The following is a 26200-nucleotide window of genomic DNA, read 5'->3' as shown; positions in this document are numbered from 1 at the left end:
TAAGCTCTAAATTCAAAATTATATTAAGTGTCCGAGTAAGACCCATTTCTGATGCAGTATTGCCTACTTTCAGGCTTTGTTACATTCTATTCAGGCTTTGTTACATTCTAATTAATCTAATGACCTTATTCTATAAAATCATTCTTGTTAGCACTTCATCCAGGGGGGTGAAAATAGCCACATCGAAGCAATATTGCTATTTGACATTCGTTTGCAATGCGCACTTACTTTTATATGCGCAAATGTCAAATTGCAATATTGCTTTCTTAGATGAATTGCTGCGATGTCCCAAACCCAAATAACCCAAAACAAAAAAAAATACCACAAAATCCTGCATAAAACAAGCATTGAATTACCAGGATACCAGGATCTCATGGAGGTTTAGATTTAAAACACATGGCGGCCTCAATAGCACAATGTGTGTGACCATATGGACGGGTTTGTCGCTAAGTGTTTTAGCGCCAACGCCGTAGTCCTTGGCGCCACACATGGTTTTTATACACAAATTAGGTAACGTGCCAATTGATGAACTAGGCCGAATTGACGTCAAGCGTTGCTGTTTTGAAGTATAGGCGCTAGCGGATAATATGTTATGGTAGTAAAAATATTAAAGTAGAATAACATGAGAAACGGGTGAATATCAAAATGTATCAAGTTTGGTGGCGAACTTTCATATTATTTTTTCGTGAAAAATTGGGTTCCGACATGAAAAAACAACAACATCAAGGAACAAGTTACCTCGTAGCTAGAACTATACTTTTTCATGTCGGAACCCAATTTTCACGAAAAATAATATGAAAGTTCGCCACCAAACTTGACATTTTGATATTCACCCAAACATAAGCTCACGACTATCGCAATAGTCAAGAGGTTCATCCATCGCAAGATGAACTAGTACCCACGCTTCACCGAGCTTTCTGTTAGACCAACGTGATGTGTGATGGCGGTCAGCCGTATCGCCGTCTATAATGGTCGAGCCAACCGTGTTAGTGAAAACTGGGGTGTTAAAAAGGCCACATCGCAGCAATTTTATCTAAAAAAGCAATATTGCAATTTGACATTTGCGCATAGGTATATAAGTGCGCAATGCAAATGTCAAATAGCAATCTTGCTTTCTTAGATGAATACAATTAATTGACCTTTTTAGGCCCCCTAGGCTTAATAATAATGTATGGCGTTTAAGGGATACGTTGGCACGATAAGTAAGTAGACTTTTGACCGAGACATATTAAACTAATTTTAATTGATTTTTAACGGGTCGAAACGTGATTAAATTTTAAATAAGGTAAATTTATTAAGTTATTTATTTTTCTCGATTTTAATCATGTATTGATATCGTTAAAAATAGTTTACTATGTATAAAGTACGTGAATATTGACTAGAAAAAACATATTTTTACTTGTTTCCAAAATGCCGTAATTCAGAGTAGGTGTGGCTTACTTCTGATGCACAAATCGCTAAATGCGATCAGAAAATTTCTAAGTTTCACTGTAGACTGAATATAAGTCCTCTCTTAAGTACATATTTCAAGCTATTATAAGTAACACAAATTCATAAACCGAGTTCTTTCTTTTAATAAATTTCCGATTGACATCGAAAAGTTTCTCTTGCTAAGTTATCTAGGGGCTCACTTGCATAGAACACTGGGTTAAATTGATTAATGTAGGCTTTAGTAACGCAGGGTTAAAGTATAAAAACCTACACGTTGCCTGGAAGAGATTGCTACCTTAGCAATAAGGCCGCCTGTTGTACTACCTATCTAATTATAATATCTAATGTATTTTTAATATGATTTAAGTGCAATAAAGATCTTTTGTATTGTATTTAAAAAGTATGCAAGTGAGCCTAAGTAGATTGCACTGCCAGGCGTCTTTGATTTGATTACCAAATTAGGGGTCTAAGTGTGTTTTCAATATACAATTAGCTTGATTAAAACACGGAGGTGAAAAACGTTAGGCAATGTACTTCTACGCTTGTTCTGCATTACAAGTGTGGCCTCAAAACTGGTGATTGAACTGACCTAAGAAATACGGAGTCCTATCTCCCTTCTGACAGGTTGTGGCTGTGTGAGCCTATTGCCATATATGGGTCAGGCTAAGATCATAAGACCATGCTGCCTACCAATTGGGTATTGTCCTTTTTTTTGACTTAGCCTATTGTAGATTTGCCCCAGATGGCATTAACTACTTGGCCGGAAGGGATAGTTTCCTAGGTCAAAGATAAACTATGAAATTCTGATTACTAAATAAAAACAGATCTAAAAGTGACAAAAAGCGTCTTATTTTGTTTATTTAACCTACCAATGAATTTTAATAATGAAAAATGTAATAATAAGTGCAATAATTTGCCACGTTTTTCTATGACGTCACTGTGTGACGGACGCTTTTCATACAAATTCCATTGTGATTACGTGTTTTGACGTTTAGTAAAAAGTAACTGATTTGACTAGTTGGAAATTAGCCTATTATCTGTTATCCAAATATTAATGGTTTAGAGCCCTAGTCGGGATTCGAAACCGTGACTCCACGGCTTAGGAGAGTCAGGATTATAATTAGGTGTCTGAAAATTAGACAGTTAATTACTTATCACTTGCCGCATTCGCTGCAATCTTTACACTTGGCCCCGAAATATGCGTTTGAATCCATCCTACTCGGGCAATATGGATTCTGACAGAGACAACATAACCTTGTCCTCGTGTAGACATCAACTCAACGATGACTCAGTGCTATCCAGGAATGTGGCAAATTAGGAAATGGACGGTTTTTACTAAATGTGCTGGATGTAATTAGGTCTGTAGGTTAGAATAATTGTGGTGGTCTAAATGAGGATAGAGGTTAAAAGAGGTTGGATGTAAATCGGCATTGGCATGCCGCGATCAAATCCAGGATGTTTTAAAGAAAGGTCTGGTCAAGAGTACAGTCATGAGCAATATAATGTATCCACTTTAGAACTCTGTCGCACTAACATATTTGACACTTAGTGAGACTTACAGTTCAATTTGTCAAAAAAGTTAATGTGACATGGTACCAAAGTGTATACATATTAATGCCCGTGACCGTACTCTAAACCGGCGAGCATGTATGAAATCTTTGATGACAGTGGAAGAAGCGAAAGTTGTGTGTGGGGATCGTAGTAAGTGGGATTCCGTGGTATCTACGTCGTGGTAACGTGGTACCCCAACGGGAAATAGTATGTATAATGTATATACATTGGAATAATTCGATTTCAAATTCGAAATATTGGGGCCTAAATTCACAGGGACTGTAACCTGGAAGACAGCGGCACACCCCGGACACTTCATATAAACAACCTCGTTTTACACAGACACCAAACATTGACGTTATCGCACACGCGCATCTGTGTGTGTGATGTCGGACGCCATACGATTCAAGTCTAAACTGTGTTCGAGTGGGGTAAACCTACCTCAGACTCTGGTGGGGGGCGGAAAGTTTCCGTTCTATATGTAGTGTTATTCCTTATTCTATGACAGAGGGCAGCAGTAATTGTCAGTACTATCCAGAGGCGGACGACAGGAGTCCTAGTGCGGCTTTGAAATACACTAAGTACCTACTCTGGGCGCCATCACACTCGTGTCAGACAGAGTAATGCGGGGCGGAAGGCAAAAGTGAAACCTCTGCCCTATTATTCCCTAAAAAGTAGCACGGAGAATGCTACACCGACAAAGCTTGGCTCTTAAATTGCTGATGAAATTAGAGAAAGAGAAATAGAATATTGACTCATCAACTTGTGAAGTTGCCACATATAAGAGTATTCACAAATAACCTACATACAGAAACAGAATTTACAAATGAAATTAATGTGCAATTTAGAAAATAATCACAGGCCGCTCACGCCGCACGGCCTTCACAAAGATTCAGTTGATACTAAGCCGGAAGTCCGGGCCTAGAATGAATGTACTGTTTAAACAATAATGACTAGCCGGGAAACGAAACTGGAACCTGTAGTTCAGTATCTGTACTGTTTGATCGTTTGTAGATCGCCGTGCCGATGAATATAAAGCCATTGGAAAAAGGCTTTTATGAAATGACGTAACTTGAGATGGAACACCTCTTGCCACAGTGCCACAAACAAGCGCCGGAATTTTCCAAAAAAACGTATGAGTCAGAGGGTCTAAAAAGGCCCTCAGCTCATGTTAGCAATGAGGATAAAAACTGCATGTTTCTCCCATCAGGTGTCGCCACTGTTGAGTGTTCTTAAAGTTTGACAGTTCCCCATACTTTTCGAGTAAACAAACATATTGTTTTGGTTATATTTTAACAATATAACCCTTTGCGCAGCGTTTAACTACAAAACCATAGTGTTACATTTATTCGCTAAAGACCGGAAAGAATAAATCTTTAAAAAACTTATTTTCAATCAGCATTTAGTTTTTATCCGCACTTATCTACAAAAGCAATATTGCTGTTTGACATTTGTTTGCTTTGCGCACATTAATGTGTGCAAATGTCAATTGCAGTACCGATTTTTAACATTAAATTGCTTTAAATGTGACCCCTTAGACCCCCAGACGTAGCGACATCTGGTGTCAGAAAAAAACTTTATAGGTTGCATAAAAGTAGAAAACCTGTTCTAAACCTACTAATATTACTAATTTTAAGAATGATTCTCTATAAGATAGGCCTTAATACCAGATATGTATGTGAATAATATATAGGCAATTCCTGAAAATAATTTATCTGAGAGCTTCTAATATATTTGTGTATACCTATTAGTAAGTGTTAACAAGATCGAAATTGTAACTATACCACCTATACTAATATAGTCGGTTGAATTGTGCTTAACATTTTTACTGTTTGACTTGTTATTATATGTATGAACCTAACCACTTACGAAATATTATTGAAATAACTTTAGAATTAGATATATAAATAAACAGTCTCTATTAACTGGTCATTACCTATAGTAAGCCCATCCCATCGAATTCATAATGTAACATAACCCCACCTTTTTAAAAAAAACCTACACACAGACGCGGTATAGCGCGAGGGCTGCGGGAGTAGAGAGTTTGTATGAAAATGGGACACGCCGCCGGTAAGTGTCTGTGGGAACACTTGGGAACCTATAAGTAGCTAAAGTTTAGATAATAAGTGCTGTAAATATGTTGTATAATGCTGTTAGATTTCTCAATAAAAAAAAAACACCTGCATAACAAAACACGCCCTCGCCGCCGCCTCTGTGTGCATCGAGCTTAAAACCTCTATAAAAAAACCAAAAACTAAAGCCTCTACCCTTTCCAGCGATGAAACAAGAGCGCCCCCCCCTGCGCGGCGGGCCGCACCCGGCGCTGCGCGAGCGTGGCCGCGCCATCCCCGCCGGCGCCCCGCCGCCGCCCGCGCCGCGCCCCGCGCCCCTGCCGCCGCACGTGCGGGTACGGTCCTCCCCCCTCGCCGTCTACTTTGACGTGGACATCAAGGTCAGTTAGGGTGAACCGTGGCGTGCAGCTTGGGTGGCTACTTGGCGAGGTAGGTTGGGAGTTCCCGATGTCCAACAATCGTTACATCCTCTATACATGGGCATACCCAAATTTTAGTCTTGTGGGAATTGCCATCATCCTATATCCGCCTAGACGGAGGCATAAATCACCTTGCCAGTTATGTTTTAATTTCCGTGTAATAGGGGTCATTAAACCGGGCACAATTCAGCTCGGAATTCAGACTCATAAAGCCGAATTCACAAAAGATGGGAAGGTTAACAACTCTAACGTAGCTGATTGAGCAATTAGTGAAGTGTAGGTATGCTCATGCATTTATACGTTCCACTAAAGTTCATCCTTCACCGACAGGATAATAGGATTCTACCACGAATAACTAACAATTTTCAAGACAAACAACTCAAGAGCCTTTCGATTCCGAATTTGTAATATTGACGTGCTAAATAACGTGACTTCATGGTATAAGAAGACCAGGTATGCTCAAAACTGACAGCTAGCATCTCAAGATGCTGAAAGCCAGCTGACGTCATCCGACCCTGCGTTGCCATTGCATAAAAAATAAATTACCCACGTCCAAAGTTTTTAATTTGCTTTGCAAGGAAGTTTTGTACTTTTAGTAAAAGTTTTACTTAAAGTTTTAATGATTTTTGTATATGTGACAAATAATAGTAATTAAATGCATTAGTCAGTAATTCACTTAATTTTCAATAATAAAACTTACGTCCTTGGAATGTTGGAAATACCAATTGAATGGTAACACTTACGTCATCAATGGGCTAGCAATAGCGGCTTGTCATAGGATTGAGCAATGAGCATACCTAAGGGCTGTTTAATAAAACTTACAATTGTAAATTACAACGACAATTTGATGTACATTGCGTAGCTAATATGAAACTGCAAAATATTCGTGATCACACACTCCGCAATGTACATCAAATTGTCATTGTAATTTACAATTGTAAGTTTTATTAAACAGGCCCCTGGTCTTCTTATACCATGTGTGACATTATTGAGGGGGGTTAGTACAGTCATGAGCAATATCATGTACCCACTTTAGAACCCTGTCGCACTATCATATTTGACATTTAATGAGCCTTGCGGTTTAATTTGTCAAAAAAGTGAATGTGACATGGTTTCAAAGTGATACATATTAGTACTCGTGACCCTACATGGAAAATGTGGACACACCATGTTCAGAATTAGTGTTTAACTGTGATCTGGTGAAACCGATGATGTTGAAATAAATAAACAAATCAGTCATTCGCGACGTGATGAAGTATTGAAATATTCTCACGAAACTTTTATGTCCCATCTGGTCAACATGCGACTTCTGATTATGTTTACCACTAATCCAGATTTGTATACTCTTTAAATTTTGGTTACGTCTGATGATATTTTGTCGAGAAGTTGCTGTTGAGCAATAAGTCCACTTGTTATAACATAACATAGCAACTGCTTTATTGCACAAACAGGAAATACAAAACAAAAGAGAAATAGAAAAAGTACAACAGGCGGCCTTATTGCTAAGTAGAAATCTCTTCCAGGCAACCTTTAAGTATAGGAGATATAGTGTCAGTTTATTCTGTAAGTAGCTATTATTAATGTAGCTACCTATTTGTCATCACTGATTTAAGATCCACGCTCTTGTCGGTGTAGCATTCTCCATTCTTGTCTATCAAAGACCAATTCCTTCACTTCCTTATAAGACACGACGTTCGCCATCTTTTTAATCTGTGTCTCTTCCTCTCTTTCCTGGTAGCTTCTCTTCTATGATGTTTTTAATAAATTCGTCGAGTCTTATTACCTATTCGTGTGAATGAAAATTTATTTCATATGTCCGGTTCGTTAATTAACCTACATAGGTAAAGCATATCTACTATACCTACGTTTTTCTGTGTGGAAAAAAACTACAGAATTTTCAAAATTTCCGAAGCTATGTAATCCTGTCGGGTAAAGGGTTAGTTTTACTAGGTATCACAAATATTTCGGATGAGTCGGGAACTCCCTACTAATTTATTTACTAATATATTTAATCTCAATAACCAGCTTTTGCCGTTGCCTTTCGAGTTGCGACTAACATCTAACCGTAAGTATTAAGCGTTATTAACTATTATATAAATGTTAATTTACTTTTGAGCCACCAAAGGCCCTGACGTGTCTCATGTAACGACTACATACTAAGTTAAGAGCTGGCGGGACCGACTCGTTAATGTGCCCTTTCGAAGCATAGATCATCTTACTTTCTTACAATCAGATCTTCTTATCGTGTGGGTTGTGAGGTGGAATACCAGCCTCATCAACTCTAGTGTCAGGGTTATGATTGAGCCACCAAAGACCCCTGACATGGCTCAGATAATCAACCTGCAATGTTAATTAGAAAGAAACAAGGAAACGTTTATTATAAAGGGACACATTAAGAAATATAAAACACAACACGAAATAACACATAACTTATAATCAAAACACGCAAGAAAAACAACCTACACAAGAAAAAAAACAAAAATAAACAGACAGTAAACATTAAGACCAATTGTAATTACCTAGTTTAGTAAGTTTTTTACCCACGACGGAACGGAGCAGGTATATGCGTTTAGGGTTAGAGATGTTTGTGTGTGCGTTTGTGCAAAGTAATGTTATCACTTATCTTCTAAACTAATGATCCGATTTTGATGCGGTTTTCAATAACGGGTTTGTGTTTGATGAGTTCATGTTATTAGACAGGTGTCATGTCTGTAACTCACTAGGGGGCGCCACAATATTAGTGTTTAGAATCAATATTATTCGAAACGCCTCTTCAATTTATAATAGCAATTTATTTGCAATAGTTTTTATTAGTTAATTGTTTTTGACAGGCGTTTTTTTTTTCGGTTCCATTGATTACACGTAATTACGTCGAACACGGTGCTGTTTCATTGCTACCTAAATCCCTTAAAAATCAGTAAAAAGGCATATCAGGCATATTCATGGTCCTTCGAGCCAGATTTCAGAGAAGATCACAATCAATAAGTGTTGTTAATTACGGTTAGTATAATTTTAATTACATTTATTACCCACGACGGAACGGAGCAGGTATATCCGTTTAGGGTGAGAGATGTTTGTGTGTGCGTTTGTGCAAAGTAATGTTACCACCTATTTTTTAAACTAATGATCCGATTTTGAGGCGGTTTTCAATAACGGGATTGTGTTTGATGAGTTCATGTTCTTAGACAGGTGTCATGACTGTAACTCACTAGGGGACGCCACAATATTAGTGCAAAACAATGTTGCAATATAATCAAAACGAAATGTCCGATTACAATTCTGTTTTCAGCAATGTGTACGTGGTAGCTTAATGCATGTTCCCAAATAATAAAAATTACGTCTTTAACTCACTAGAGGGCGCGACAATATTAGTGAAAAATAGTATAATATTAAAACGCATTGTCCAATTTCAATGCGGTTTTCAGCAATGGGTTCGTAGTTGAATGGTGCATGGTCTAAGATAAGTCTTATGATATTAACTCACTAGGGGGCGCTGCTATATTAGTGTGAAACGTTTATATTGCAATATTATTAAAATTAAAACGTATTGTCTGATTTCAATGCGGATTTCAGGAATGAGTTCGTAGGTGATTGGTGCATGTTCTCAGATGAGTGTTATAGAGATAACTTTAAACAGAAAGCAACTGTATAATATTTAATAAGAAACTTAATATTATGTGGTAGGATGAATCACACTTATTGTTTTGCGAGATCTTACCTACACATTATATAGATTATAATTCGTATATGCTCTCTAAAAAGTCTGAAATAAAATTGCCATTAACCCAGCTAAAGTTTTTCTAGTGACGTGAATATAATTATTGAAGAATTGTAGATGTTTAACGACGACATAAATTACACTTATGAGTATGATTAAATTTTTGTTAAAATTTTATATAGAAAAGGCAGCCCCGACGGATATTCCTCGGTTATGTATTATGGTAAAATTATTATCGCTACATTTAAGTATATCTTCGAGAAACAGACACGTTAGGAAAAAACTGTAAACATCCATATTCATTGTTTAGGTACTTAATTATATCTATAATATCAACTCTTTTTTATAAAGTATTTTTAAGTCTAATATAATATTTCGTTACATAATAATTGGGTTAAGTCGGGGGTTTTGAGTTATTTTATTCTTTTTCGATGAAATTTATACCGTCGTGGGTTTTTTCAAAATTTTTAATTTTGCTTAATTTTTTAGAGTGATATTACATAAATGATTGAAATAAACGAGAATCAATAACAAGTTCCTTTCTTAACTTTTCGGCAGATTACTAAATGACCTGGGGGGTTAAAATGGCCACATCGAAGCAATTCAACTAAGAAAGCAATATTGCTATTTGACATTTGTTTGCATTGCGCACTTAATTTTATATGCGCAAATGTCACATTGCAATATTGCTTTTTTAGATGAATTGCTTCGATTTGGCCTTTTTAACCCCTTGAATATAAAATTAAATTAGGAACTTTCTGTTAGAATCAGCAACAGTACCAGCCTACACGATTGGTACATTCGTATCTATTTACATGTACATACTAAACCGACACGTGTTTCTGCGCAAGAGCACAGGTAAAGCAATGTATTCCGAGCACACAGCGGTTTCAAAACAAACGACAAAGCCAAACACATTGTCCCACTTGAACCGGCGCTGAGGTTGAATCTTCTCTGGTCCGACGCAAGTCATAGAAGCGAGCAGACAGATAACATAACATAACAAATACTTTATTGCACAAACAGGAAAAACAAAATACAAAACAAAAGAGAAGTAGAATGAGTACAATAGGCCGCCTTAATGCTTATTGTTATTGACAGATGTAATGTAACACATGGTTTTTGGCAGTAGATAGCACAGTGTGATTTTTTGTGCAAATTATGTGTAAGTACTTGATTTAAAAAATAAAAATTCTTATTTTTAAATTCAAAATTCATTTATTCGTCAACATAGGTTAAAGGGTTGTTACAATATAATATAATATGTCGCACCTTTCGGTATACGAATTTAAAACATAACAGATTATTAAATTACATATACAGGTACAGGTAACATAACATAAACAGCCTATATATATACGTCCCACTACGGGCACTAGCTTTCCTTCCAGCAACCGCAGGGGGTATGGAGCATACTCCACACTGCTTTACTGGCGCATTTGGGCTAGTAGCCCGGGACTAACGGCTTAACGTGCCTTCTGAAGTTTAGAATAATCGTACTTTTTAGGACAATCAGGTGATTCACCTAACAATGTCCTATGCCAAACAAAAGACAGTGTCACAAAGTGATTTAGATATTGTCCCTATTGGGAATCGAACATGGACCTTTCACTTTCAATAAGTTCTTGATGATCCTTATTTATATATTTACTTCTGATTAGTCTTGAGGGCGGATAGAACGCCACATCGAAGCTATTCATCTAAAAAAAACATTATTGCAATTTGACATTTGCGCATAAAAAAGTAAGTGCGCAATGCAAACAAATGTCAAAAAAGCAATATTGCTTTTCTATGTGAATTGTTTTAATGTGGCCTTTTTAACCCCCCTGATCTCATTTATAATTTGTCTCACTGCTCGGCAAAGGCCTTTCCCTTCTCCTGCCTTCTTGTCATTTGTTCTAGAACTGGCTTCTACAATAATGAACTTCTTCTATCGTGTGGGTTATGAGGTGGATTACCAACCTCATCAACCCTGGTGTCAGAGTTACTATTGAGTCGCCAAAGGCCCCTGACATGGCTCATGTAACGACTATTAACTTACAACAGTAAGTAGTAACCGGGACCAACGGCTTAACGTGCCTTCCGAACCTTGGATCATCTTTATTTCGGACAATCAGGTGATCAGCCTGTAATGTCCTATAACCAAACTAGGAATCACTAAGTGATTTTCGTGGTGTGGCCCCACTGGGGACACTGAATCAATTTAGAAGGAAAATAGTATTTTTTTGCAAATCCTTATAATCGCTGTCGTTTATAACTTACATCCGCGACATGCTAAAAAGAATCTCGTATGAGCAATGTGACATCATGCTCATTATTTTCGGGGCGAGCCACTTGGAGTCAATTAGGGCACATTACTATGTGTTATCTAGACTGCACGATGTTCTAATTGACTAAGACAGGTAGATAACTTACATAGCTAAGTTATAGTCAAGAATCATTTTCAGTGCGTATTGAAAACGGCTTAACTGAGGAGCTCGGTGGCGCAGCGGTAAACGCGTTCCGTCTGCGATTGTTGAAGTTAAGCAACTTTCGCAAAGGCCGGTCGTAGGATGGGTGACCACAAAAAAAAGTTTCATCTCGAGCTCCTCCGTGCTTCGGAAGGCACGTTAAGCCGTTGGTCCCGGCTGCATTAGCAGTCGTTAATAACCACTAGTCCGCAATGGGCCCGCGTGATGGTTTAAGGCCCGATCTCCCTATCCATCCATAGGGAAGGCCCGTGCCCCAGCAGTGGGGACGTTAATGGGCTGGTGATGATGATGATAATTGAAAACTAGTTGTTTATTTTCAATGAAACGTCATGTATGAAAGAACACTTATTGAAAGCCAATATTCTATTTTTGTTCTCTGTTACAATGCTATCATTGACAATATAGACAACATCGTGAGGAAACCCACAAAGAAATGTTTTCCCAAGAAATGCGTTTCTGTACCTAACCTAACCCGTATTGGGCTGGTTTTCCCTTCGGGTTGGAAAGTCAGACATTTTTTTTTGACGTGACTTATTGTAGATTTGCCGCAGATGGCATTGACTACTTGGCCGGACAAATGGGGAGCGCTGAAGGCTCTCACCCGATACAACGTTTAAGACAACAGGCCTGAGGGTGACCAGTTGGGCGCGAACCTCGGCTCAGGGCGTCGTCTGAGAGGAAAAATATTTGAAGAATTAATCGACCCCCTGAGTCGATGGCGATAAGCGCTGATTGAGGGAAATCGTCGACCACACACGACGGAAAGTCAGATCACTGACGCTTCTCTGGCATTCAGCACTTATCGCTATCGGCCTACTAGGGTCGATTCATCATCATCATCATTATCTCTCTAGCATCATCCCGTTTTTCACAGGGTCCACTTACCTAACCTGAAGATTTGACAGGTCCGGATTTTACAGAAGCGACTGCCTGTCTGATCTTCCAACCCGCGAAGGGAAAATCAGCCCAATACAGGTTATACCTCTACATACATACCTCCGAAAATGCATTTCTCGGGAATGTGGATTTCCTCACGATGTTTTCCTTCGCCATTAATTCTTTAAAAATAGAATCCTCTCAGACGATGCCTTGAGCTAAGGTTCGCGCCCACCTGGGACCCTCAGGCTTGCAGCCGCGGCACAGCCACCGCGCCGAGAATTTTATCGAGGGATTTTATCAAAAGCCGTACGACATGCATCTGCGTAGATAGCATTCACTGCGTCTATTGCTTGAAGTCCCCGCTGCGCGGTTGCTATGCCGTCGACAGGTCATATCTCCAACGCGTCCAAAGTCTGGTCCTACCTCAGCTTCCCGAAGGTGCAAACCTGTCTTTTATTAATTAAAATCGACTCTATAATAGCCTCCGTGGTCTAGTGGTTAGAGCGTTAGGCTCACGATCTGGAGGTCCGGGTTCGATTCCCGATGGGGACATTGTCGAAATCACTTTGTGAGACTGTCCTTTGTTTGGTAAGGACTTTTGAGCCTTGAATCACCTGATTGTCCGAAAAAGTAAGATGATTCCGTGCTTCGGAGGGTACGTTAAGCCGTTGGTCCCGGCTATTAGCCGTAAAAACACCTCCACCAACCCGCATTGGAGCAGCGAGGTGGAGTATGCTCCATACCCCCTCCGGTTGATTGAGGAGAGGCCTGTGCCCAGCAGTGGGACGTATATAGGCTGTTTATGTATGTATGTATAGTTATAGTCCCTATATTATAAAGATGCCAGTTACGCAAAAGAGAGTACAATAGTCGCGTGTTGAGTATTTGCCAGCTGTGTTATTAGGTCAGTGATCTACAGCCCGTGTTGTCGATATATCTTGGTATTATTGGGAATGATGCTATACTTGGCAACGTCTAGGGCTCTCACCATGATATAATCAGCCCGTGGTGAGAGATTGCTAGTAACGTTTTGAGGATATAGATAGGTACCTGCATACATAAACTCTGGGATTGGCTAAGCCCCAAGTAATCAGAAGTCCTAAGATGGATATGACGAACCATATGGTGATCAATCCATCGCCAATCTATATTGGGTCTTTTAAAAAATATATAATCACTCTGTCGGGCGCTGAACGCCTTCTAAGTAAATATATATTTTTATTGAATATATATTTCTTTTTTTTTCGTCTCTTTTTCGACTCATCCTTCAAACGGGATTGACTCCACGTTCTTCATCTCTCGTGTTGGTTGTGAGGTGGAGTACCAACCTCATCAACCCTAGTGTCAGGGTTACTATTGAACCGCCAAAGGCCCCTGACATTGCTCATGTAACGACTACTTACATCAGTAAGTAGTACCCGGGACCAAAGGCACAGCTCCACGTTGCTTCACATTTTATAGCAATTATTCACGAATGAGGAGCTCGGTGGCGCAGCGGTTAACGCGCTCGGTCTGCGATTGATGAAGTAAAGCAACTTTCGCAAAGGCCGGTCATAGGATGGGTGACCACAAAAAAAAAGTTTTCATCTCGAGCTCCTCCGTGCTTCGGAAGGCACGTTAAGCCGTTGGTCCCGGCTGCATTGGCAGTCGTTAATAACCATCAATCCGCACTGGGCCCGCATGGTGGTTTAAGGCCCGATCTCCCTATCCATCCATAGGGAAGGCCCGTGCCCCAGCAGTGGGGACGTTAATGGGCTGGTGATGATGAATCACGAATTTTAGCTGGACAGTATGGAGAACTGGCAAAATTTGGGAGCACTCAACAGTGCTGCCGGCTACATTTGAACTTCTAGTTTTTATCCTCATTCTCGCTGTGTGTGTGCTCTAGTTACTTGTAAAGTGACAATTGACATAAACACTGTTTTCAACAGTTTAAAACATCGTTAAAGCGTATTCGGGTCCGCATTTTTTCTTTTTGTGTTCATAGACAAAGTAAAACGGTGTCTCTCTCTATCATGTAAATTAACGTATGAAATGTTAATGTGTTAGAAGAGTCTGGTGTCACTTAACTGTATTAGACGTGATTTTCTTTGCTACTGTTTGGACGACAGATAACGATAACGTCATAATTAAAACACATAATAACGGGTTCTTACCGCGTTTAAAATGGGGATATGAGACTCCCGATATTTCGACACTGTTGCAAGTGCCATGATCACGGGATGACTGATGAGATTGGAGTGGAGTAGGTAGATCCATATTTTTTTTTTATTTTTTTTATAATAACCGCGTAAACTTAAAACAATGTATAAAGATAACGTCTATGGCGGTGGGCAGATACTTGGTATTGAAGTATTACACGTATGGTACATACAATAGTTATCATAGATATTTTATAATTTGGATATGTATGTAGGAAAGTGAGAATGCTATGGAAGGATAATGAATGGGAATTTGATTGTTTATGATATGAAAGGAGGATGGTTAATGAATGGGACGTAAGGCAGTTTTTTTTTAAAGTAAGGGAGGGGAGTCTGTGGTGCGTTGTCGGTCGGGTGAGAGGATTTTGTTTAAATATAAGGAGTGTGTAAAATAAAAGAAGTAAAGACATTTAAAATATATTTTCAAATATATCCCAGAAATATATATTTATATATGCGAGAAAGGCTGCCTGCTTGAAATGTGACTGAGCTGGACATGTTGCCCGAATGCCCGATGACCTCTGGGCCAAAAAAGCTACAGAGTGGGTTCCTGCAAGTGCTGTCAGACGTCGGGGAAGACCACGGAAAAGATGGCGCGACGAGTTAGACCGCTTCTCGAAACGGTGGCGCGAGCAAGCTGGGGACAGGGAGGAGTGGAAGAAGGGAAGAGAGGCCTTTCCCCTGCAGTGGGACATTGAGGGCTATTAATAATAATAAAATATATCCCGTGTTATTTCTATATCCCACATGTATGCCCGCTGTGTTAAGCAGCGTCTTTCACTCCAAGTGTCTCGCCATACTTGTTGATGTGTATTACATCATCACGCCTGTATCCCCGAAGGGGTAGGCAAAGGAGTATAGTATATTATATAAACCCATTCCTCGCCAGCTATAGTTAAGTCCCGTGTATCAGTAGCCGAGCCTATTGCCACTAACCGGGCAGACATTATTTTTGTCAAACTTTAAAAAAAAAATTCAGACTACAGTCCATAGGTATGTTAGTATGATTAACTTACATGCTATGTTAGTAACAAGGTAATATAGTGATGTAGATAATAAAATAAACACGGAAAGAAGCCCCTACACAGATGCTACCTATTTATGTATTGTGCATAAGAACGCTGATCCGTGCTTCGGAAGGCACGTTAAGCTATTAGTCCCGGTTACTACTTACGGATGAAGTACGTAGTCGTTACTTGAGCCATGTCGGTAAACCACCTCACGATAGAAGGAGAAGACATGATTTTGACATGGCTCATGTAACGACTACTTACTTACATCAGTAAGTAGTAACCGGGACCAACGGCTTAATGTGCTTTTCGACGCAAGGATATTGGATCATCCTACTTTCGGACAATCAGGTGATCAGCTTGTGATATCCTAAACAATCTTGAGCATGCATATCCATATTATAATATATCTGTCACATATTATAATATATATTATAATAATAATTTAAATATGAGATTATAATAGTTTAAATATAAGAGAAGGTGTAGAGATTTTGATTAGTAGCTTATCCAGAAACGCACAGTGGTATACTTTGGTTCCAAAACTAGAAATAAACTCAATTTATTCTTCTTCGTCGTTTCATCAATACTATTTTGAAAATTCCGTAAATACATGCATCGGGATCTACAAGATCATACGAACATGTAAGATTTATAGTTAGAGGCGGGATGCGCGCGCGCCGATGCGAGTGTCACTAGTTTATTTCTGCCGTGTCTAGGCCAGCGGTGTGGGCGCGCCAATGCCAGCTACTATTTGTTTATACCAACTGGCTGAATGGGTGAAATCCTTTGCCTTTTCCGATTTGAAAAGTGCATTCTTTTTGCTCTTTCCTCATTTCGATGGCATATATGCCATCTCCCTCCCCTTATTCCAAAGCGGATTATGGTTAAGACTAAAGTAAGACCCAAGAGGAGGTGAAGTAATCTGCGCCCGATACGAATTGGTGCGGAGCGAGGGTTATTCTTTATTCTACAACTATCATCTTACTTTTTCGAACAATCAGGTGATTCAAGCCTGCAATGTCTTTACCAAACAAATGACAGTGTGCGTGGCTAGTCTAAACAGCCTCTGTGGTCTAGTGGTTAGAGCATTAGGCTCACGATGAGGTCCGGGTTCAAACCATACATTACCGAAATTAAAAAAAAAAGCAGCTTAGTGTAGTATGCTCCATACCCCCTCCAGTTCATTGAGGGAAGGCCCGTGCCCAGCAGTGGGACGTGTGTAGGCTGTTTATCTCATGTATGCTACGTTTATACCAGGCCTGACAATGGCAAAATTACTAGCGAATCCCGTGTGTCAATGTCACTTACACCCGTGTTCTTCATTCGACTCTTTCTCCACTCGACTCGGCTTCAGCTGAGCATTTTGAACATCGCGTGGAAACCCACATTCCCGAGAAATGCACTTTCGGAGGTATGTGGCAACCTGTATTGGGCTAGTTGGGCAGTCGCTTCTGTAAAATGCAAGGATTACGTTAGGGAGATGATGATAGAACGGCAACTCTCCGCTCCCCACCAGCGGCTGAGCTAGGTTTACTTCACCCCCGTCGGTCGTACTTTAATCATCAATCGTATGGGCGTCAGGCGTCACACACACAGATGCGCGTGTACGATTACGTAAATGTGTAGTATCTGTGTAAAACTAGGTGTTTCAATTAAAACACATAATAACGGGTTTTTACCGCGTTTAAAGCAGGGATATGAGACTCCCGATATTTCGACACTGTTGCATGTGCCATGATCACCTATAAACCCCCCACATATCCCTGCTTTAAACGCGGTAAGAACCCGTTATTATGTGTTTTAATTATGATAATAACCGCGTAAACTTAAGAGGTGTTTTGTATGAAGTGTCCGTTTAAGAATACTGGTGTTGAGCTGAATTCGAGGAAGGTCTTCCGGCCAAGTAGTTGATGCCATCTGCGGCAAATCTACAATATCATCATCATCACCAGCCCATTAACGTCCCCACTGCTGGGGCACGGGCCTTCTCTATGGATGGATAGGGAGATCGGGCCTTAAACCACCACGCGGGCCCAGCGCGGATTGGTGGTTATTAACGACTGCTAATGCAGCCGGGACCAACGGCTTAACGTGCCTTCCGAAGCACGGAGGAGCTCGAGATAAAAACTTTTTTTTTGTGGTCACCCATCCTATGACCGGCCTTTGCGATAGTTGCTTAACTTCGACAATCGCAGACCGAGCGCGTTTACCGCTGCGCCACCGAGCTCCACAAATCTACAATAAGTCACGTGAAAAAAAAACTTCAGGTCGCCTAAACTGACGACAGAGTCGAGGAAGAGTCGAGTGAGTGACCAGACCATGTTACAATACGGGTGTTAGTTCTTCTTCTTGTCGTTCCGATGGCAAACAGATTTTCTCAGCCCAGTATTTTGCCACTCAGACAGCATTTTCGGAGGCATTCGGGTGTTAGCTCAGCTATGGCTCTGCTATCAGCTCCTCTCGCGTACAGTTTATTGATGTAGACAATGTTGCAGTTACTAACACTAAACGCAGTTTACGGCACATAAATCATAGATCTGTCTTTTGTCACTTCTGCGCAAGAGTGTCGTCTACAGTGGTGTACCATTCCAGGGAATGTTCCAAAAGTGAGAATAGTAAGGACATTGGCCCCGATTCCTGCAGACACCTCCTAATTTTATTTTAAGTTATACTCGTCATTTTCTTATCTACAGAAAAGGAAAGGGACGGATTGACTTATTGACTTACGGAACTGTTACTTAATTTTAAAATAAATGAATAACCTTTTCGCTCATATGCAATCCGATTGACGTGTGCTGTCAACCTAACTCTGTCGAGTTATTGGCCAATATAAAATTCATCATCATCACCAGCCCATTAACGTCCCCACTGCTGGGGCACGGGCCTTCTCTATGGATGGATAGGGAGATCGGGCCTTAAACCACCACGCGGACCCAGCGCGGATTGGTGGTTATTAACGACTGCTAATGCAGCCGGGACCAACGGCTTAACGTGCCTTCCGAAGCACGGAGGAGCTCGAGATAAAAACTTTTTTTTTGTGGTCACCCATCTTATGACCGGACTTTGCGAAAGTTGCTTAACTTCAACAATCGCAGACCGAGCGCGTTTACCGCTGCGCCACCGAGCTCCTCAATATAAAATTATACACGGGTTTTTTTAATTTCTGCCTGTCGATTACCCGTCCCTATCCGTTTTGGTGGATAAGAAAATGACAGGTATAACTGAAAATAAATTTAGAGGGTATGTCCTGAAATCAGTACCATTGGCTGCTTTTCTTTTTCAAATTGTTCTTTCTTGTACTCTGATCTTATTTGCCTGAAAAGTAATAAAGCTCTTTTTACATAACTTAAATCTTCATTGGCGGGAACTTTCCCAAAGTGGGAATATTCCCTGGAAAACATCACTGTCGTCTACTGCGTTTTACTATGTGCGAGGAGTAAAGGCATTTATGTCATAGAGGGCGGGGCGTATGTTAAGGTTAGGTTACACAGTGCGAGCAGCTGATGTGACAATTAGTGATGGGCAGGGAAAGAAAAAATTGGGTGGGAAAGAAAAAATATCGGGAAAATATGGGAAAATAAAATAAACACCCGAAAAATTCCCGAATCATGGGAAAATATTTTTTATTTAATTGTTTTTAATCTTATTATTATTTGTATGTCGTTTCCATGTCTCGGGTCGGGTCTGTCATGGAGTCCCGGACTTTTGGAAGGCGTGCGTGGGGCCGAAGCCAACACGTAGAGGCCCCTTAAGACAATTTACTCTAAATGTGTTGTGACACCAACCGGCGATTATCCCTGTATGCACTATGGGAGTGCACCCAAAGACAATCCCTGGTTCGTGTAGGACTATTGCAGATTATGGGAACAAAAGGAACTGGGCTATTGGGTTGGGGGTTAGTGAACCTATATACTGGGGCTATGGGGGACTATGGCGCCTGCTCGACCAATGTTAATAACAGAGATACATTGGGCAGGCGGTGACTCGTCACTCACTGGTTGGGCCACCTATCTAGCCGACGCGACTGGGCGGCAAGGCAGCAACAAGGTTGTGAGCATCTCAGGGTGTCAAGAGGTGTACACCGCTTTCTGCGAGGCGGTTTACCCGCCTTACCAACTCGCGACTTATGCATCTTTCACTTCCACCCTGCGAGCGTATAGCTCTAACGCCCCACTCTGGCTGGCCAATGAAGTCAAGCCAGAGGTGAGAGTCCTGCGGCCCCCGCTAAGGTCCACTCCGGCCAGCCAGTACTGTTACCATCTTTGTTGCTCTTCTTTGGACTCTCTCTAGTAGTGCAATGTCCTTCCGATAGTAAAGTCTCCATATTTGAAACCCATGTTCTAACAGCGGTTTGACGTAAGTAAGTTTTGTAAAGCCTAAGAAACAATTCCGTATCTATATGATAAAAAGCTTTTCTAATTATGTATAAGAGGGAGTTATCCTTCTTAGTGATTCCAATAATGTGTTCGTCCCACTTTAGATTATGTGTTATCGTTATGCCAAGGTCTTTTTGTTTTTTAACACACTCGAGAGGTTTTGAGTCAATGGTGTAACTCAACGTGGGGTGGTTACTGCCAACATGCAACACAGTGCATTTGTCTACGTTTAATGTGATTAGCCAATCTCGGGTCCAAGCAATTACTCTATCAAGATCATCTTGGATTATATTATGGCTAATAAGTGGATTCCCTGTTATTTTCGTGTCATCTGCAAAGAGTGATATATCAGACATGATACCATGTTTAAGATCTGTAAGGTAGATACTGAATAAAATAGGTCCTAATACTGATCCCTGCGGCACACCGCTGAGGACTTTTCTGGGAACAGAGTATGATTCTCCGATGCGCACAGAGAATGTGCGATTTGACAGGAAGTCTTCAATCCACTTCACGACATTGCCTCTGATTCCAAAGGGCTCTAATTTAGCAATCAATGGTGTGACAGGAACTCGATCAAAAGCTTTTTCATAGTTCAAGTAAATAATATCTGTAGGTATTCGTAACTCCCAATTTCTTGCACAAAACCATGTTGCTCCTCGATGATGACATTCTCTCGTGCCAAAAGCATCCTATATATCCTATAATATGTAGATATCTTTGCATGAAATTATTAAAATCGAACATTCCATTCAAAATATATTTCCAATTAGATCATCGGCTTTCCATACTTTGGCCGGCCCAAATTTGAAAGTGCCGGTCAGAGAAAAAAAATGTGTCAAACCTTTCGAGTAGATTGTTCTGAACATTTTTTACTATGACACCAGACGTGTATGACCATTAGTTTGGCTTTAATTGGATTTTAAAATTCTTGATTTCTCATTTATTTTGTATGAAAATAAAGTGCTTTGGGTAAAAAATGCGGTACGGCGGATTACAAAGGACCTTTAGAACATTTAATAATCTGGCGCAAAACATTTTTGACCGTTATCTTGACTTTTTATTCGTGTCTCTTTCCGTTTTGGTTTAAATGGGAAAAATGTCAGCCAGCGAAACAAAATAAGTCAAATCTTTTGGTAAACGACTTGAACGACGTATTTTTACTATACTACCAAATGTCGACTTTGGCTTTTATTGGACTTTTTAAAAAAACTTTTTTTTATACATTTTAACAATGACAACAAGCAGAGCTTTCCCAATGACTAGTTATTAGTGAGATAAATACTTTGTGTTTTTGTTTTGTATGTTGTTAGGTGAACTTCTATATTAATACTATCTGATTTTAGATATGACGTTGGCTGTAGTTTTTGCATTCGACTCAACGTTACGGCCTAAGTTTAGGTTGAATTATGGTATTGATTCACCTTGACTGTAAATGGTTACCACCCTCCAAAGATAAGCTTGCCATCTAGTGACGAAACTCGTATATTGGCATGACGTCTGAAGTATCTGTTAGGGAAAACAGGAGTCGGGTAGTTGTACTTTGCAAATATGCCTATCACAATGTCCTGGTGCTAGTCGGCCGATAACATAGTAGGTACCTCTATCACCCCACTGTTTATTCCTTGTATACACTTTTCTTTAAAAAAAAAATAGTTTCTTAAGCGTGTATCACCATCAGGTAAGGTAGTGGTCAAACGCAAACCTACTTTTCAAAAGACGACCACCATATTACGCCTTTAGCAAGATAGTTACATTATCACTAGATAAAACTTTTTTGATTTTTGGAAAATCGAATTAAGTTCAAAATATTGGTCATAGTCGTTTAATGCCATAGTAATAAACATTCTGACGATCTTTTAAATAACGCGCCTGTTATATTTTATTTTTATACAAAATGAATCAAAAATCAAGTTTTTTTTTAAATCCAACAAAAGCCAAACTAATTAATGGTCATACACGTTTTTGTCATAGTGAATAATGTTTACAGGTATCTTCTCGATAGCTTTGACATGTGTTTTTTGCTGACCGGCACTTTTCACACAGAAACTATAACGTAAAGTCCAACAAAAGTCAAAATAATGGTCATAGACGTTTGGTGCCCTAATAATAAATGGTAAAATGGATAAGTTCTAACGGGATATACAAATATTGTTTCATGGCCGGCACTTCACATTTACACCAAAAATGTATGAAAATTCAGTTTTTTTTTAATTCGAATAAAACCGAAAATATTGACCCTACAGCTTTGGTGCCATAGTAATAAATGCTCAGACGGATAAGTTCTAAGGATATATACCATTATTGTTACTTGGCCGGCACTTTACATTTTCACCTAAAATGTATGAAAAATACAGTTTTTTAAAATCGAATAAAACCGAAGATATTGACCCTACAGCTTTGGTGCCATAGTAATAAATGCTCATATGGATAAGATCTAACGGAATATAGCAAAATTATTTTTTGGCCGGCACTTTGACTTTTGGGCCGAAATCCGATGATCTCCTTTAAGTATTTTAAGAGTTCATACGACACTACGACAGAAGATAAATTGGGCATAAGTAGGCATACATTATATTTAAATGGTCTTTGTTGGAAATCCTTACTTTTAATACAAATATATGCGATAAAAAATATTTTCCCTTGAAATGGGAATTTTTCGGGTTTTTTCCCTCAGAATTGGGAAAATTCCCAAAACGCGGGAATTTTCCGGGTAAGAACCCAACACTAGTGACAATAGACTGCTACTGTGCCTGTGTACTCGTATGACAGTAGCTCGACTCGCCTCGCACGGTCACACTATGCAAACTGCTGGCATCGCAGAAGACAGCTACTATACCAGTGTACTGGTATAATTCGTTTGTATCATGTCGCCCAAACAAGAAACACTGTACCCGGCGTGGGCCCGAGCGTAGGAGCTACTGTCATTTCGCAAAATCGTGCGAGTTGACGACCGAGCGGCGTGCGAGTGGTGTGGTGGGGGAAGGCAAGTAGCGAGTAAAAACAAAAAATGTTGAAGTAACTCGAACGCGAGCAACTGACTCGCACACGACAGTAACTCGTATGATGCGGTCACACGTGTGTAGTAGCTGCACCTAAATAACTAACTCGGTCAGTTCGCATGTTAGCTCGCACTGTGTAACCTAGGCTTTAGGTGTGCAGATAGATGGCAAGTCACATCAACATATAGGTACAGAAACTCTTACATATCTCACCGTGCCAATGACTTTCGTACCACAGGGCTTCCTATCATGAAGGTCAGGGATACAAATTCAAAAATATCTTTATTCGGTAGGTAACATAGTTACACGTTGAATCGTCATTTTTAACATAACGATCGTCTTATCCGCCTAAAACTACTGCAGTTTCTCACAACCTGCTGTAAACCAATTTATAAGATAAACATAAACAGCAAATATACGTCCCACTGCTGGGCACAGGCCTTCCCTCAATCAGCCCGAGGGGGTAAGGAGCATACTCCACCACGTTGTTCTACTGCGGATCGGTGGAGGTGTTTTACGGCTAATAACCGGGACCACCGGCCCACTGAAGCTCGAAATCATCTTATTTTTTCAGACAATCAGGGGATTCAAGCCTGTAAAGTCCTTACCAAACAAAAGATAGTCAAAAGAAAAGTTATAATTATTGTCTTCTTCTTATATTAAATAAACTTAAACCGTTTGAGATATCATAAGTACAGTCCTACTAATATTATAAATGTGTAAGTTTGTTGATCCAGACAAACAGTTAAGGCAAAAATACATAAATAAATAATGTTTAACAAAAAGTGACAACCTACAAATTACGAAAATAATTCACAAAATAAAAAATGTTTAATAAGAAATCGAATTTGTGTTTCGAGATTCAAGATTTGGGAGGCATATCCATGTTAAGACAAATCTATCCCGATCACTGATAATAAGAATACCATCTATTAAATACATAAAAATGACCCTTATTGTATGCTCACTCGAACTGACTTGGTGTTTGGGAGTAAACACACCTAAAATGTTTACCGAGCAACAAAGGGCGTGGGTGAGGAAATTCGTGGAAAACCCGAGAAAGTTTTTGTACACAAACAAAAATCGAAAGTTACAGAATACTATTCGTCGTATTCTTCGGTCAATGCGAGTCCGTGAGTGTCGAATAGTGGAAAATAGAATAGAATAGAATAGAAATAGTTTATTATAAAAGGACGCCACACACAAAAAAAGACAACAACATCATATCAAATTGCCTCGAAAACAATTACAAAAAAGCAAGACGGATGTTTGTCGAAATGATCATAAGTTGGTGGTGTTCCCTGAGATAAAAGGGCCTCACTCAGCACAAGTCGCGGCGTGAACCACGACGCTGATATTATGTGGACCCTTGACATGACGTGAAAACATTTGTTAATGGTGTAGGTACATACGTTATATAATACCAAATTACTTTAATAGAATTAGAGTGTACATAAACAAATATTATCGCAAACATGTATACGTAAATACTCAAGATTAGAATAAAAAAGAAAATTATTAATGTAAGTATAACTAGTAAGTAAATGTAGTAATATAAACAAATACGAATTCGATGAATGTGTATTGTGTGGTATGTTTGTGTTAATGCCTATATAAGAAGAAGATACACTGTCGCATTAGGTATAACCTGTAATGTTAGTTGTAAGATTGAATAAATGAATGAATGAATAGTACGATGTTAGTCCAGCGTCCTCCGAGCAGGGATATCACGGATATTTTCTCTCTCCAAGTGTAAGTTTTGATTACCTTCCAAAATACCCCGTAATGTCATAAAGATATTTCAGGCGCGTAAGTAACACGAATGTTTACCCAAATTGCGCAGTCGGCACAAAAACAGAAATTACTCGACGTAAACGTTGAACCGAGGCGATGCAGACGGACGACTGGGTATCGCTAGGAGAATAATTGAAGAATTTGTGACGTCATTTCTCTTTTTTACGTTTTTATTTATATTTACTCACTTCACAATAAAAAGATACATTTGGTGGACACTTAATTATTTAACATTATGAACAATGATTGACATGCAATTTAAATTAAGAATAAAATAATACTCGTTATATAAAATTAATCTGTATCAAAAATAGTTAATTCTTTGCCATATCGTAGTTAACGAAAGGTTAGCAAATGATAGGATTGTAGTAAACAAATACCTTAAATATAATCTAGACATGAATAAACGACGCACATTAGAATATCAAGTTCTTTAATAAAAGCACTAACAAGATTCTAGTAACTCAAAACATAATCGTCACTGAAAAGGCAAAAATACGTAAGAGCCAAAATGTAATTTCAAGAAAAAGCCGTTTAAAGTAGCTATTTCGTTTTTTTATCATAACTTTTTACCAATTTATTCAATTTAGATGACATCAACGTAAGATTACACGGTTTTTCATTTTCTATATCTAGCAATACATATTATAAAATGGACTGCTATTTTGGGATATTTTAGATATTTTTAAACAATAGGCAGCTCTTTATTTTTGATTGTTTTTTTGTACCTATACTGCGTATTTATAATTATTTATGCATATATTTAAAACTTAACTGAAAATCGCTTGCAGTCGCGCTATCCGCAGTCGTGCGACTAATCGCATCCGACTAGTCGCTCGTCTGCACCGCCAGTCGGCGCCTACCCGCACCGGAAGCAGAAAGCCGCGATGTCGTAAACCGTATCGCTCCAGTATTCAGTATTTATAATCCACAGTCTGTTACGCCGGGAATCGCTGATCACTCGTTATCGATCACTACAGTGATAAATCACGCGTTGAACTTAAATCGCCGGTCGAAATATAAATCGCTGGTCGAAATATAAATCGCTGCTCGAAACATAGATTTGTCTACAGATCGATTAGTGATTAAGTTCAATGTCGAAATTCAAATTGTGAATTTATTACATTTGGTTGACTGTGTGTAATTACTGCGTTGATTATAAGATAAAAAAAAAACAGTAGTATAAAGACGTAGATATTTTAAAATATACATAGTTATATTTAATTTCTCTGTTTCGTCCAATTGTACAGTGTCATGGCTGAATCTTCTTTGG

At 39.3% G+C, this 26200-nt stretch overlaps 1 protein-coding gene across 5 annotated transcripts in view; it reads left to right on the top strand.

Moving 5' to 3' along the window:
• The window catches only part of LOC126374706 (muscle M-line assembly protein unc-89), a 54599-nt gene that overhangs the window by 6115 nt on the left and 22284 nt on the right, over window positions 1–26200 (top strand). For all 5 annotated transcript variants that reach the window (XM_050021430.1, XM_050021427.1, XM_050021425.1 and 2 more), the window contains exon 3: window positions 5259–5434. In XM_050021430.1, the coding sequence (XP_049877387.1) occupies window positions 5259–5434 (176 nt within the window). The remainder of the gene's footprint in view (window positions 1–5258; window positions 5435–26200) is intronic.

This window comes from Pectinophora gossypiella, chromosome 17 (genome assembly GCF_024362695.1).
Source record: "Pectinophora gossypiella chromosome 17, ilPecGoss1.1, whole genome shotgun sequence".
In the NCBI taxonomy this organism is placed as follows: Eukaryota; Metazoa; Arthropoda; class Insecta; order Lepidoptera; family Gelechiidae; genus Pectinophora; species Pectinophora gossypiella.
This window is presented reverse-complemented; position numbering and strand designations above follow the sequence as displayed.